Here is a 13,270-nt window from a genome sequence, read left to right as displayed (position 1 = left end):
TTTCATAACGGCGGCCCGGTTTGCAAAATTGGCCGGAAAAAGCCTGGCCCTCCAAATCATTCCGCCACAGAGAGCTGCCAAACCATAACCTGCGTCGACCGCCAAACTCTCAACTCATTTCTCAGCCTAGAAGATGACAGGCTTTCGGGAGTTGTGGCGAGCTGATGTGCGTTCTGTGAGCTGTAGGCATTCAGCACCCTCGCCGTCGTCTGCATGACGCCTCAATGTTTCTGCTGTGTAACCTATTGTACACCGCGAGCCCGCTATTCTTGAAACTAGCCCCCAACCCTGTGATCGCCGTAGACGCGTGTGCAGTGTTCGACGCTCAGCCACACTAACTCGAAATGCTCGAAGTTCGACTCTTATCGTTGAAGGCGGTTCGGTCGCATATTCGAAGCAGGCCGTGTTTTTGGGTACAAGTTCGGTAACCGCTCGGCGATGGACAGTATAGAAGCTTATGGCCGAGTCGATGCGCATGGCACGGTAGAAGCGTTGCCGTGGGTTTATTACGACGATTTTGCCCCACTAAGATAGCCGTACGCCCTCCAAGCCCCTCATAGTAAAGCGCGCAGATTTCGAGACGTGACCGAAGGTGAGCCTCTGACGGGAGACGTCCCCGAATCGTGGTGTGGTGCATCAATGGTTTCGAGACACCTCTAATCCGACCCCTTGGCTCTCTCCTTCTCCTTCTGAGCCTTACGCTCCTTATTTCTCTGCTTTTTTGCCTTCTTCCTCGCGTTCTTATCCAGCTTTTCCTCTCCGTTCTTCTTCCTCTTCTTCTTGCTGCCCTTGTCTACTTCTGTCCTACCGGTGTCCTCAATCTCCGGCGCCTCCCCACCCTCTTGCACGACATTAGTTCGATCTCCGACCTCGCCAACCTCGACTTCCCCCTCTTCCCTCTCCCACTCAGACATGTTCTGCCATTCCTCTCCATCGCTGGCCCCGGGTTCTGCGTCTCTCCTCTTGCGTTGCTTGGTCTTCCCGTTTGCTCCGCTAGCGTTGCCCTGTTCCTGATCTTCTGGCTCAGGTGTCCCCTCCGGTTCCAGATATTCGCCTCGTAGTCCTGCCGCGACTCGCCGCAAGTTGTGCATGACTACGCCGCCCTTGAAACCGCCATGTGAACTGAAATTGACCCCGCTAGGCGTTATGAGCGCATCAGGGTGCAGGTGTGGGTGCGATTCCGAGTTCGTGAGATATGTAGAGAGCATATTTGAGGCACCGGCGAGCGTGATTGGCCGCGAGGAGACGTGCCGGTACGGCGGGAGCGTTTCGGCGTGCATTTTGCGATGGTGGAAGGAAAGAAATAGACTTTGAGGTGGTCGGGGTCCAATTGTGAGATAGGGTCGTACGTATAATGAGATCTCTTCTCGTATATGCGCCGAAAGCCGGCAATTAGAGTTTTGGCGCGGTCGTGAGATGGTCGTGAGGTAACGTAGAAACGAAGTTGACGGATTTTCGAAGCCGAACTTTTTGCGCACGGACCGCAACCACGGATTTTCCGCCGACGAGCTACCTCCGATGTTGTTCTAACCATCACACTCATTGCTGCACTTCTCGCGACTCCACCCCTTTTCAGGTGGCAATTAACCCGAATTGGCATCATGAATGCCTTTCGTTGCTTAAGGGTTGTGGCGCGACCGTCCGCGAGTGCAAGGACACTCGTTAGACCATCAGTTGGACGGATAGCATCACCGCAATGGTACATATATCAAACTCAGCTGATCGGGCTCTCAATTGACAATTGCATAGTTCATCGCTTCCCCCTCCAATGCGGTCAATATCTCTCCTAGCCCCACGACGACCCGTCTTGCCAGTCTCGTCCACGCCATCTGCCCTGCCTACCCCGGGCTCAGCGACCGCGCCCGCAATCCCCTCAGCGGATGCGCTTGACCTCGTCTCCAAGATATCGTCACATCCAGCTTTGGGCTCGATCCAGATCAGATGCGGTCCGCGCGACACGTATAACCCAAGTCATCTTGTACGGAAGAGGAGGCATGGTTTCTTGAGCAGGATAAGGACGAAGAAGGGGAGGAAGCTCATCATGAGGAGGTTGAAGAAGGGCAGGTGGAATCTGAGCCATTAAGCATTGGGTTACGTGAAGGTGGTCGGCGCGAGGATGTCCGAAGAGGGAGCGACTGTGCATACGCGGTGGCGGATACAATGGGTTTGGAGAGACTAAGTCAGTAGATTGGGATATGGTTGGCCGCACGGCATGGACTCTGCAGCGTTTGTCATCCAGAGGAGAGTTCCGCATGTTGGATGGTTAAAGATGAGTTGTAGGGCTACCGCTGTAAGACATATGTATCTCTATTGTACCGTCAAAGCATACAATGATCGAATCTCCCTGTATAATCAGCAAGATGCAATATTCCCCTATTCATGCGCGACCATCGAGCCACTTTCCTCCGACCATAAGCCGCCCGAGCTCCAGGGATCCATTCACCTTTCAAGCCCTGGAGGTTCTACTGCGCACACGTGATGCCGCGTCCTAGCGTGCAGCCCTGCAAGGCGATATTCTTGTTGAAGCCCAACAGTTCATCAATCACGCCAGTCATGCATCAAGCAATGCAACGCCAGCTTCATTCTACGTGCCAACCCCCGTTTTGAGTTTCGGGCATGTGGAAGCGATTCCCCGGGTCTCCTGATTCGACAATCACAGCAAATCTGAAACACATATACCACCGTAGTACCTCAATTGAGTTCTCTCCAGGATGAGAATGCGAGAAGCCGCAGCGCTGCTACGTCATGCTCGTATGAGGAAATCGCATATCACTGTCTCGCACGGACCTGCATGATGCATTATCTCCACCTGCCACCCCACGTTCTCCTCCGCTCCTCGTCCATCTTCATATCCATTCCCACGCCAAAGCCACACCTGCCCATACACATACACTATGTCTCTCCCCATTCCCCCAGGCGCAACATCGCGCCTCCCCGAAATCCGCGCCGCCAACGGCCAGCTCATCGCAGCCTTCGAAGCGCACCCCTCCTTCGCCGTCCAGCAAGCTCAAGGCAAAGGCAAAATATATTTCATGTGGGACTTTGCGCGGCGCACCAACGCGACCATCGAGTCTATTCTGCAGGGGTATCCGCCGCCGTATACTCCCGCGACGAGGGACAGCATTCCAAATGAGCCGGTTGCGAGTATGGACAAGGGGAAGGTGAAGGAGCTGAAGGAGGATGCTGTGGGACGGTGTTTGATGTGAGCCCCAAGGAAATGGCAGGTCGTTGAAGGGGCACAGGTGCTGACTGTTTCTAGGCTGCATAGGATGATTACGGATACGAGTGGCATGTCGGCGATGATGTTCGGTGAGGAGCCGGGTAAGGGAGTCGATCTGGGCGATGCTGTGAGGAATGCGGCAAAAAATGTGGACGAGGTGATATCGGCTAGTGGCAACGACCCGGTCCACGCGCCAGCAGCATAGATGCGATGCCCATTCGGTTGTGCACGGGTATGCTTCGGAGTGGATGACGTTCGATTACTTTAGTATACAGTGTCGCCGAAATGAGAACCCGTGTTTTGCGTGTCTATCCGTGGTTTAGTTCCCGATAGCGTTTACATGTCGTAGTTGCATCATAGATGGTAACGGTCTGAACTCCCGTGTTAACTTCAACTATCCTCCTTCGTGGGTTCTGATTCTCTGTCTGTAGGTCTTTGGTGCTCTTCTGCGTCCTTCCAGGAATCTTGGGTAGAGTCGTCGAATGCTTCAACGAGTTTCAACTGCTCATCCACCTTGTCGATCTCCTTCAAGATGAAAGTAATAGTCGCATCACGTGCCTTGTCCACCCTCTGCAATGCTTCCATGGACATCTTGCCGTAGTCGACCGGCTTCTGAGGCGTTGGAGGAGCGGGCTCAGAGTCGTTCAGCTTCGCGTTCTTATCTGCGAGCAGTTTCCTGAGCACGAAGATATTTAGATCCCTCTCTCTTAGATTCTCTTCCAACCCTTTCCGGGCCTTCTCTTCTTCTAATTTCCGCTTCTTGGCTGCTGTCTCTTTTTGCGCAGCTTGATCCGCTTCCTTCCAGTTCCAGATTGCTTCTTTCGCGCAATTTTCGATCAGTGTAAATCTCAGCGGGCCGAGTAGTTCCCCTCCGAACCATCTCGCGACTACCACCACACCCTCGGCTTGGGTGTCGCCAAGCACGTGCTGCAGTCTGCTGCCAGCCCACTTCTCCCCATCGTCGTGATGGCCCAAATCATAAATCTTCTCCGTTCTTGGCATCAGAGTTCTCTGTCTCGACTCCTTTCTCCATGCTGCGATACGGTGATGTGCTGTTTTGAATTCTGGCAGACTTTGTAGTGCTTTTACGGAAAGAGTTGGGGAGAAGGCGGCAACGAAGACGGAATCTTTCTCTTTAACGGACGATGAACGGTAAATGTCCGAAGGAAGGGTCGGGGAGTCTGAACGCTCCCGCTTGAGAGCCATCTCTGGTGGTGGAAGGGTGGAGAAAGGTGGGTAGAGGCTGTGGGTTGGAGAGTTGACAGCAAGCCGAAGCGAGACGTGCCACGTGCGTCGGTTTCGTAAGGGAGGTCGTGCCGATGTCATGTCTCGTCTCCAAATCCTCTTCCCCATCGCCGCAACATCACTATCGTCACTTATTCTTCTGTAGAGTCTTAGGCATCCCGGAAGCGAAAGCTGTCCATAAAGCAGCATGTTTCCTTCCCTGAAGCAGAACCTTTTCGCCTGCCCGTCTTGAGTTCAGACGAACGGGGGCGGCCGCCTCAGCAATATAGTTCCTTTATGGTGGTATGCCCTCAGAGGGTATGCAGACGACAGAGGAGGATCGGGAGGGAGCAATACGGATATACGATGCGAATCGAGTGCTCAGGTAAGGCGATAGCCCTGTCACGCTTCTCTCACCTAGCAGTTTCCCCAACCAGTTCAGTCTCCACCAAGAGCAGGAATCCTCCTCGGCCTTCTTCTCATATTTCTTAAAGAACGCTTCCGCGCTCCTTTGGATTATCAAACTACCGAATTTGTATTGCTCTCTTTCCTTTCTCACCCTTCGCAGCAGCTCGCCATACCATACCCGGCTTGCATAATCCCCCTTCCGGAATTTCCACTGCGCCCTTGCCCGGTCACCCAAATCACCAAGATCTCAAGACATTTCTTCGAAGCGTGATCTTTGTACCCCACCTCGCCGCTCTCTTAGCCTAGTGAGCAAACCCGAGCTCGGCAGGCTCGCAGCGCGCGATATAAATTCCGGTACCTCCACGCAGAAACTTCTTTCCGCCACCCAAGTACACCCCTGCTTCCGCGAACAAGAACATTTCCTTCCAGCAATTGCTGACAGTAAGTCTTGCCCTCTTCTCTTCCGGAAAGCGGCGCTCTTCGTGCCGCAGCTCCCAAATTGATGGCAGGATGCCAGGTGCGACACAGCACCTTGACTGCGCCCACTTTTACCTCCAATTTCTCATCCACGAGAAGCTTACAAGCACAGACACCGACATAAGGACATCTCGAACCCCAAGCCGCCATGGGTCGATTCGCAACCCTCAATTCCGAGACTAAGGACCTTGTCCTCGCGATGCTTCCAGCAATCGCCACCGCTTTCAAGGTCGACAACGTCGTTGACATCATCCCCGAGGACATCCGCATGCGTGCTTGGGATTGTGACAGGCGCGACCACATCAAGGACAAGACCGAGGATGACCCGCGCAACTGGGGTGTCCAGTTCCTACGGGACCTCATGACCATCGGACGTCTCAAGGAAGGAAATCTCACCGAGTTCCAAGCCGACCTGAGGGCCAAAGTCGAGAAGCACGAGCCGAAGCACCCGTGGTGTAGGCTTGCGGACATCAAGGAGCTCAAGGCGAAATATGTGAACCCGGATCGTGCCAGTGAGGACAACCACTCCCAAGACGAATATGCTTCGGACGAGCCTTCCTCAACGGATTCTTACTTAGAGGAACTAGTCGAGCAGGAGGTCCCCAAGGGCAAGAAGCGTCGTCGCAACCACGAGGCGTACGAGGCTCGCGTTCAGGAGAAGTCCAAGCACCACAAGCGTTAGTTTTACTATACCCAACTACTTTATATGCGCAACTAATGATCGTTCAGATAGAACTTCCTCCTCCCGACTTCGTCGTGACAGCGAGGGTTGGGAGCGCCCCGAGAAGCGCGGTCGCCCTGGCAAGGGTCGATACTCCACGGAGCGCCGCATTCCGGACGCCAGCCGCCTTTCCGTTCGACGTCCCAGCATCGCCATCAAGTCTGAGCGCGAGGGCTCTTACGACTCCACGAGCGTGATGTCAGTACTTCCAGCTTTCACTCCACCGTTCACTGCTTCTCCTCGTCCGGTCCCAGCTCACAATTACTCGCACCACAGCATCGACAACTCCAATGAGCCGTTGGCAGTCCAGAAGCTCCAGGCCGAGTTGGATGTCGCGGAGGCCGAGTTGAAGGCCGCCCGCGTTCGGCTGCAGTACATGGAGGCCAAGGAGAAGGCCATCGCTGAGGTCAACCGCAATGGCGCCGGCACGCAAGACGAGCCGCACGAGGTCGACTAGGTGTCGATTCCGAAGCGAGCTGTGCGATCTGTCCGAGTAGGATCGATCCGGGCATAGGATGGGATTGGAACTGGTACAGAGTCTGCGACACGCGTTCCAGCATGGGGTTCAACCGCAGCACTATTCCGGTTGCATAATAAGGGAGGTGACCTTCTTCTTTGCTCTGCGCAGGCAAATGTGCTTGCGTTCGCAGGGACGGTGTCGGATTCAGAGGCTTTCGGCTCTCCTGGATGGATCACGGTTAAGGTATACATAGACATTTCCTTCAGAACAATCTAAGTCTCCTCTCATGCTTTATTATTTCCTCTCCTTTCGCCGCTCTCAGTCGGCGTCAAAGTCTCCGGCCTTATTCTCGTATCCTGCAGGGGCTCCATCAAACATGAACGCTCTCCAGCCGCACGTATTTCGTATTCCGTAACCGTAACCACCCTTTCTGCAATGCTCGCCTTGGCAAATTTCCTATTTCGCCAACGGTTACCGTATTTGATAGCTTTATCTCCACTTGCAAGCACTCCGATTCGTCCGGTCCTTTTCTTCAACCACGTGGATTAGCCTCGTGTTGATACCTGTGAGCGGAGAATTCCTTTTGTACGGCGCGCAAATTTAATCATGGCTAGGCAGTGGCAGTACACCAACGTGAGGAAGCGAATTGGCGCTGAGGCGTCGTCCTGGGAGATATGCAGACCCGAGGGGTACTTTTGACGTCTCCCCTCTTCCTCTTCTTTTCTCTTCTCTCCTTGCCGGCGCGCCTTTCGTCATTCTTTTGATCATCACGTCGCTCTTTACTTAATGAAATAATGCGCTCCCAACTCTTGTCATTCTCTTGCGCGTTGTTAGGTGGTTTCTGGGTTTGGAGGGTTGACGCTTCATGGTAGGTCGCTTGCATCTGGAGCAGAATTCCGGCGGTTATTGACGTATGGCAGTTTTTATCCTGATGGAACGTTTCCGGACGACTATGTGTATACGGCTTGTTCGGGAGACGAATTCACATCTTGTTGTATCTTGACCGAGGGAGATCAATGTCTTTCAAATGGTACGGGACTTCTTCATCATAGCCGCTTGGCGGAGCGCTAACATGGACTTTCAGGCCTCTGCTACTCCCAGGCCGCAGGGTACATGTTCCGAGGAGCATGCACCGACAAGACATGGAACAGCGAAAACTGCTTTCAGCACTGCAAAGGCACACTAGGTAATTTCTTCCTCATCCTGCTTCGACCACGAAATTAACAAAGGTAGACGACTACTCCTCCAGTTCCTGGGACCAACTCGTTCATTGTGGCGAAGACCGCTACTGCTGCTACTCTGATGGGAGTACGTGCTGCAACGACGACACCAAGGTCTTCACCGTCGAATCTGCATCCGTCATCAAGGACCTTTCCAGCACGACTTCATACTCGCTTCCCATTGAGCAGCCGACGGCGACGGCAGGATCAGGTAGGAAGACAGCATTCTCTCTCCCCCAAACGGAGCAAGCCCTAAGTATACCTTCGCAGGTTCGAAGACAAGGTCCACAAAAACAGGGACAACAGCGACAACAGCTACATCCACCGCAGAAGCCGAAGCCAGCACCGAAAAGCCCGCGTCCGGCTCAAGCGGCACCTCCAAAACCGTCATCATAGCCTGCGCCGCAGCAGGCGTCGCCGTCCTCATTATCGCCATTGCGCTCGTCTGGTTCTTCGTCCGCCGCCGCTACCGCAAGAAACTCGCCGCAGGGTCAAACCCACAGTCATACCCCATGTCCGGCGACGGCTTCCAGAAGCTGCCGGATAAGTCGCCCAGACCGGTCGAAGTTCCCGCTCCGCTACACTCGCCCATGCCGCCGCCGGCGTATCAGCCTCCTCAGCACGGAGCGGTGGAGATTGATAGCTCTTATCGTCATCCTGGGGTTAACCAGTGGGGGCAGCCGGTGTATGAGGCGCCCGTCAAGGTGTATAGGTAAAGGTTGGACAGGTACCGGCGATATTCGGCGAAGCCAGAGCTCAAGCTGGAATAGAACGGATCAAGAGAAGAACTATTACATGGGCTAAGGCACCAAATGTGTAGTACTCGGGAAATGAGAACTGGAAAGTGAGGCGACCGCGCGCTGCTGGGACCTGGTCCACCGCATAGATCAAAGGAGTGACTGGATTAGAGGACGCTGAGAGGCTCATCCAATGACCCTACTTTGGGCATAGTTTATTATTGCTATCGGAGCTGCAGACTAGCTGATGCTTGTCATCGATCCCGAAGCATCCGAAATTTGACCGCGTGGCTGCCCAGGCTGTTCGACACGGCGAAGGAAGGTGCGGTGAGGGCAACAGCAGGATCCGTACCTCTAATTGCAAACAGTTTACCAGTTTAACGCTAGGAAGCGCATGTTCATCACCTAGCGCATCGCTAAGAATCCTGTCTATAGTATATATTGATCCCGTTGCTACTCGGAATCACCATACTAGCACAGCAATTCTTGGAATGCATTTTGTCGCTTGTTCGAAGATCCGAGACCGCGCCGCAGGCACAAGCGAAGTACTACGCTTAGATTGGCATAGCGAAGCTTCGGTCCCCCCTCTATATATAGGTTCAGCACGCGGCCCCACACCGTACGTGTCCGTGAAACGTTAAATACTTCTCGAACATCGCCCATCGATCCAATACTCTTCGTCTCGATTATACCGTGTAAACCTCCCGAGCATAGCTGACCCTGACTGCTACCGCAAGTCTTTGATGTTCGTTGCCGTTCCCGCCCGTGCCATCTACGCCCTGACGCGTCAATCGCCTTCGCGAGGGTCACAAAGTTCCCAGCTGATAAAGCGTTCGCCATGGGGAGAACAATTGTGAAGTGCTCGATCGCAATCACACATCCTCGCTAGCCTTGGATAAGCACATTCTAGCGGTCGTACCGGCGAGCGAGTTCTCGTTTCCACCTGGCAAGCCAGTTACCGGACAGGTCTGGAGAAGGCTGAAGCACACCCGGGCATCAACTGTGATGCAATTTCTCTAGCTTCAATATGTTATTTCGACACATTCAATAGAGAACAAGAGGAGTCTATAGCGGCCATGCCATCGTTGGAGCCAGGCCGAGGACATGGAAGCAAACAGTACGAACAGCAGTATGTGTTTACTTCAGACACTCGCCTAGGGCATTTCATCCTATAAGATAGAGATGACGCCGACTCATTAGTTCATTATCAAACTCCCTGCGCGGAATCCGGGGCCCGCCAAGCCAACCTGGTAAGTTTAGCTCAGGATTTTCCTCCACAACATACACTCGCTTGTACCGTCATAAAACGCCCTCGCACTCTCAGCTGGCCCAAGTGCAATCGTTCTCGAACCTATCCCACCTAATTGGCCCTTCACATTTCAATCGCTCGCAGTTAACGCGTCGCAGTCGACCTTTCCGATCGGACATTATTCTTATTTCGATCCACTCCTCCACCCGGACTACTGTTGTCACTGGACCCTCAGTGCTCATTCAGGTAGTGAGCTTACCAGGCGTCTTGTCTCATCACGATCCCGAGGCCGAACGCGCACTATATCGATGTAAGGAACACCCATAGCCAGTCCCAAGATTCTCTTTAACGAAGACTAGTTCCGCGCGTAGTTTCGCTGTCCGAACTAGATTTCGCCGCTCCCTTGATATCTGTTCTTCGCATAATTCTTCTCAGCAGCGACCCCGAGCCCCCAAGCACTGCGTCAGACGGTACTCTCGCGCACTCCTTCAAAGGGTGCGGTGGGCGAAGGAATTACACTGCAGTGTGTAGAACAATCCAAGACCTCTTTTGAAAAGCCTACAGCACAAGGTGTGGATGATTGAGCCGGGAGCATCGATGTTTTTAAGGGTTGGTATCGAAGCTCAGTTGAAGAACGTTCTCGGTCGCACGCAAATGCATTTGGAGCATCAGGGTGTTCCCTTCGACGAACCATGTGCGCCTCGCGACGCCATCAGTGGATCTACCTCGCCTCCACCTAAATCTACGTTCACCGATGATCTGTATGTGCCTATGCAAACACTGGTAAGCCTCGCTCGGATGCTCCCGTCGTTCGTTATGGGTATACCACGAAGAATACTAAGGTCAAAGGAAACAGTCGAAGAAAAGACATGCCTACGTATGGCAATGTGTACATACCGTACTTCCTCCAAAAATCTGCCATCCACTAACGTAGACTAGTGCACATGCGGTTGCCCTTCTATACCATATAAGAATGGGAGATGCCCTCAATGCGGTTGTGGAAGGTGCGACAGCTGTCAAATCACCAAGGTCCAGGTTCGATAATCGCGATCTACCAAATCTGTTGGTTGATGTCAGGGGATCGATCGAACCTTACCTACATTGTGGATATGCCCGAATATGGTACATGTGAGCACACTTCTGCATTGACATCGCTCTCCTGTATGCAAGCTAATGCGTGCGAACCTTAGAATGTCGGATAGCCACGGCGCTGAGGTTGCCAAGTCTTCATCGCCTCCGAAGTATATGTGCCACCTTATTCGTTATGCCGGATTGGGATTTGCATCATGCACCTAATGGCAGTTCTTCCGTTCGTTCCTCTTGATCATTCATCCAATCTAAGGCTATAAGCTTAGTGTGTATCCTCTTCTTTTCTGTCTTTCATTCAGCGCAGTCTAGAGGGTATCATGAGGCCTCTTTTGCAATAGCAGGATCAAGTCTGTGAGAATAAGGTAGTATAGTGCACAACAGGCCCCCAACTCACCTTGTGGTGTAATACTCCTGTTCCTGGCTTTATCTTAGACGCAATTGAAAAGAATACAGCAAAAGTTGAGCAACGACAGAAGTTAAGCCTTCCGTCACCGCAGAATCAGTGTAATACAGAGGAAAATTTGTGGCCAGCTTGGTGCACAGTCGGCTATTGAAACCACCTGGACAGCTCATGTTCTTATACTATCTATCACATATCTAATACTCAGCCCCTTGATGCATGCACGCGGGGCTTCCATTCCTCAGCGAGGCTGACAAGTCGATGTTGTTGTTCTCTGACACGTAGGCACGGTCATTCCGAAAGGTATTTCATCCTGCAGCTTACCTTATCGATAGGCTTTAGTTACGCCGGCAGCTGTTCAAGATATTCACGGCCTCGACAAATTTCAAAGACGATCGTTTTGGGCATAAGAACATACCATGTGGGAGACCGCGTCCGGAAGCAGCCCTCTCCCCGCCTGAACCCGCGTCGGCGGCCGCCAGGGATTCGAACATGTCTATATACACTCTGGTAAGTTCGCCTACAACACCTCATACTTCTAAAGACAGCGTTGAGAATAGTGGTTAAGATACCTAGGCGAGAAAGAGGCACGCGTATATGTGGTAATGTGCAAGCCTCTCACACCGTTCTTCTATGTTCTAGGAAGCGGCGCGCTGATAGAGTGGAGGCGTATGCTAGCCATGTCTGGAAGAGACAACAGTATGACGGTATGGAGACTTCGTGCCTGAGGCTCGTACCCCTCATTATGTTGATCTGCATGTCCATCTTTGCCTTTTTGAAGAAGGATCCTTGTCCAGCAACGAACATTCTGCAGCGTTGAAGGCGAAAGTTGAGAGGAGCAGGATTCGAACCTACGCTTGCTGCGGCGACGGTGACAAAGTCTCCATCGAGCAAGCCCCAGGTGTAGCCGCCAACCATCTACACCATCCTCTCCGAGCGTGCCCTTCGGGGCGTTGTTGTCTATATTGACCTGTACTTTGCAGGTCCGGCAGTCATCGCACCTGGAATGGCCACACTGAGGACAGGTGCTGTTGCTTAAAAGTATGGACGGGTAGCATGTGCATGGGACCACTACGGTTCTACTCCCCCCTAATTCAGGGGGAAAGCTGAGGGCCCTAATTACGTAGCTTTCCTGAACCTTACTAGTAGATTTTAGGGGGTAGAGTGGGGAGCTTAGCGGAGGTCCTCCTTAGGTAGAGGAGAGCTAGAGCAGGGGGAGCTAGGGTAGAGGGAGGGGGGGCTAGTAGTAGGAGGGTGAATTGTAAGCTTTGAGGGCTTCTTTGGGGGCGTCTCTAGGGGGTTATTACGCGGGGAAATAGATTTACCCCTGAATATACTAGAGCTGAATAGGTGATGTTGAGGGCTGATATATGGCGTGGGTAGCGAAGAAGAAGCTTGGCAGTGAATACGGAGTAAATTCACGTGATCGATTACTACGGAGCAGAGAGGCCCCTATCTGGGCTCTGCAGAGCCCTATCTTAGGGGGATGTCCCTAAAATAGGGGGTAAGAGAACCGTAGTGTTTGTCAGGATCTGACGTCGTTGAACAGTATTCTGGGACCAGCCCGCTTTCCATGTGGTCCCGGCGCCCGATGACACTAGTGTCCGTCGAACCGAACGTGTAACCAGCGCTCCGGACTTGGACTCGCGTCGTATTGCAGTAAGCGCATCGGGATATGTCGCATCGTGGGCAGGAATTGACATGAATATTGATCGATGGACATCCGCAGGCGCACTAGCCGAATCAGTTAACTGGATCTGAGACATCTGCCTCTTGCTCCTCCATGAGGGCAACGCACGCATGTCCACACGTAAATATGCTTCTTCTTAGCCTGCTTTGGAGTCAGCGGATTAGAACATAGTACGGGACACAGCGAGGCTTACCATCTCCACAACTGGGAGCGTCAGGCGCTGCATGCGACGATGCCGCCCTTCTCCCGGCGTTGATTTGTGCAGCCCCACGGTTCTTTTTTGGTTTGCAGTGTGCGTTGCGTACCACGTGATGTGTCCAAAGATGAGTGCGATGGCGATAGCGATAACATTAATAGATATTGGATGGGAATGAG

General features: G+C 53.0%; 7 protein-coding genes across 7 annotated transcripts; 4 read left to right on the top strand and 3 right to left on the bottom strand.

Annotated features, from left to right (window-relative positions):
- Nucleotides 1-566: 566 nt before the first annotated feature.
- Nucleotides 567-1,426, bottom strand: BU26DRAFT_154717 (uncharacterized protein). Its single transcript, XM_033820039.1, has one exon. The coding sequence runs from the start codon at nucleotides 1,278-1,280 to the stop codon at nucleotides 657-659; it is 624 nt and encodes a 207-aa protein (XP_033690376.1). The 5' UTR covers nucleotides 1,281-1,426; the 3' UTR covers nucleotides 567-656.
- Nucleotides 1,427-1,523: 97 nt separating this feature from the next.
- Nucleotides 1,524-2,354, top strand: BU26DRAFT_448744 (uncharacterized protein). The gene is made up of 2 exons (XM_033824690.1): nucleotides 1,524-1,699; nucleotides 1,750-2,354. The coding sequence occupies exons 1-2, from the start codon at nucleotides 1,602-1,604 to the stop codon at nucleotides 2,081-2,083; spliced, it is 432 nt and encodes a 143-aa protein (XP_033690375.1). The 5' UTR covers nucleotides 1,524-1,601; the 3' UTR covers nucleotides 2,084-2,354.
- An 830-nt stretch (nucleotides 2,355-3,184) lies between these two features.
- BU26DRAFT_515087 (uncharacterized protein) lies at nucleotides 3,185-3,610 on the top strand. The gene is made up of 2 exons (XM_033827982.1): nucleotides 3,185-3,202; nucleotides 3,260-3,610. Exon 2 carries the CDS (start codon nucleotides 3,270-3,272, stop codon nucleotides 3,423-3,425), a length of 156 nt encoding a protein of 51 aa, XP_033690374.1. The 5' UTR covers nucleotides 3,185-3,202; nucleotides 3,260-3,269; the 3' UTR covers nucleotides 3,426-3,610.
- Nucleotides 3,611-4,426, bottom strand: BU26DRAFT_600884 (uncharacterized protein; the record flags this gene model as incomplete). Its single annotated transcript, XM_033835209.1, has 1 exon — nucleotides 3,611-4,426. One exon carries the CDS (start codon nucleotides 4,424-4,426, stop codon nucleotides 3,611-3,613), a length of 816 nt encoding a protein of 271 aa, XP_033690373.1.
- Nucleotides 4,427-5,477: 1,051 nt separating this feature from the next.
- BU26DRAFT_528090 (uncharacterized protein) lies at nucleotides 5,478-6,507 on the top strand (the record flags this gene model as incomplete). Its single annotated transcript, XM_033830829.1, has 2 exons — nucleotides 5,478-6,006; nucleotides 6,059-6,507. The coding sequence occupies 2 exons, from the start codon at nucleotides 5,478-5,480 to the stop codon at nucleotides 6,505-6,507; spliced, it is 978 nt and encodes a 325-aa protein (XP_033690372.1).
- Nucleotides 6,508-7,205: 698 nt separating this feature from the next.
- Nucleotides 7,206-8,781, top strand: BU26DRAFT_600882 (uncharacterized protein). Its single transcript, XM_033835208.1, has 5 exons — nucleotides 7,206-7,378; nucleotides 7,431-7,540; nucleotides 7,595-7,696; nucleotides 7,744-7,941; nucleotides 8,001-8,781. Exons 1-5 carry the CDS (start codon nucleotides 7,305-7,307, stop codon nucleotides 8,444-8,446), a joined length of 930 nt encoding a protein of 309 aa, XP_033690371.1. The 5' UTR covers nucleotides 7,206-7,304; the 3' UTR covers nucleotides 8,447-8,781.
- Nucleotides 8,782-11,939: 3,158 nt separating this feature from the next.
- Nucleotides 11,940-12,136, bottom strand: BU26DRAFT_515083 (uncharacterized protein; the record flags this gene model as incomplete). Its single annotated transcript, XM_033827981.1, has 1 exon — nucleotides 11,940-12,136. A coding segment is annotated over exon 1 (154 nt), but the record flags the coding sequence as incomplete, so codon positions are not given.
- Nucleotides 12,137-13,270: the final 1,134 nt, after the last annotated feature.

Source organism: Trematosphaeria pertusa, assembly GCF_010094035.1.
Source record: "Trematosphaeria pertusa strain CBS 122368 unplaced genomic scaffold BU26scaffold_2, whole genome shotgun sequence".
Classification (NCBI taxonomy): Eukaryota; Fungi; Ascomycota; class Dothideomycetes; order Pleosporales; family Trematosphaeriaceae; genus Trematosphaeria; species Trematosphaeria pertusa.
Note: the sequence above shows the minus strand (reverse complement) of the source record. Positions and strands in the feature narration are given on the sequence as shown.

What these genes read in the sequence shown, in the direction of transcription:
- BU26DRAFT_600882 (XM_033835208.1), top strand. Translation starts at nt 7,305, where the DNA reads ATGCGCTCCCAACTCTTGTCATTCTCTTGCGCGTTGTTAGGTGGTTTC. An exon ending in TGGAGGGTTGACGCTTCATG is followed by an intron (nt 7,379 to 7,430) that starts GTAGGTCGCTTG and finishes GACGTATGGCAG; the next exon opens with TTTTTATCCTGATGGAACGT. An exon ending in GCACTGCAAAGGCACACTAG is followed by an intron (nt 7,697 to 7,743) that starts GTAATTTCTTCC and finishes TAACAAAGGTAG; the next exon opens with ACGACTACTCCTCCAGTTCC.
- BU26DRAFT_154717 (XM_033820039.1), bottom strand. Translation starts at nt 1,280, where the DNA reads ATGCACGCCGAAACGCTCCCGCCGTACCGGCACGTCTCCTCGCGGCCA.
- BU26DRAFT_515087 (XM_033827982.1), top strand. Translation starts at nt 3,270, where the DNA reads ATGATTACGGATACGAGTGGCATGTCGGCGATGATGTTCGGTGAGGAG.
- BU26DRAFT_448744 (XM_033824690.1), top strand. Translation starts at nt 1,602, where the DNA reads ATGAATGCCTTTCGTTGCTTAAGGGTTGTGGCGCGACCGTCCGCGAGT. An exon ending in CGGATAGCATCACCGCAATG is followed by an intron (nt 1,700 to 1,749) that starts GTACATATATCA and finishes ACAATTGCATAG; the next exon opens with TTCATCGCTTCCCCCTCCAA.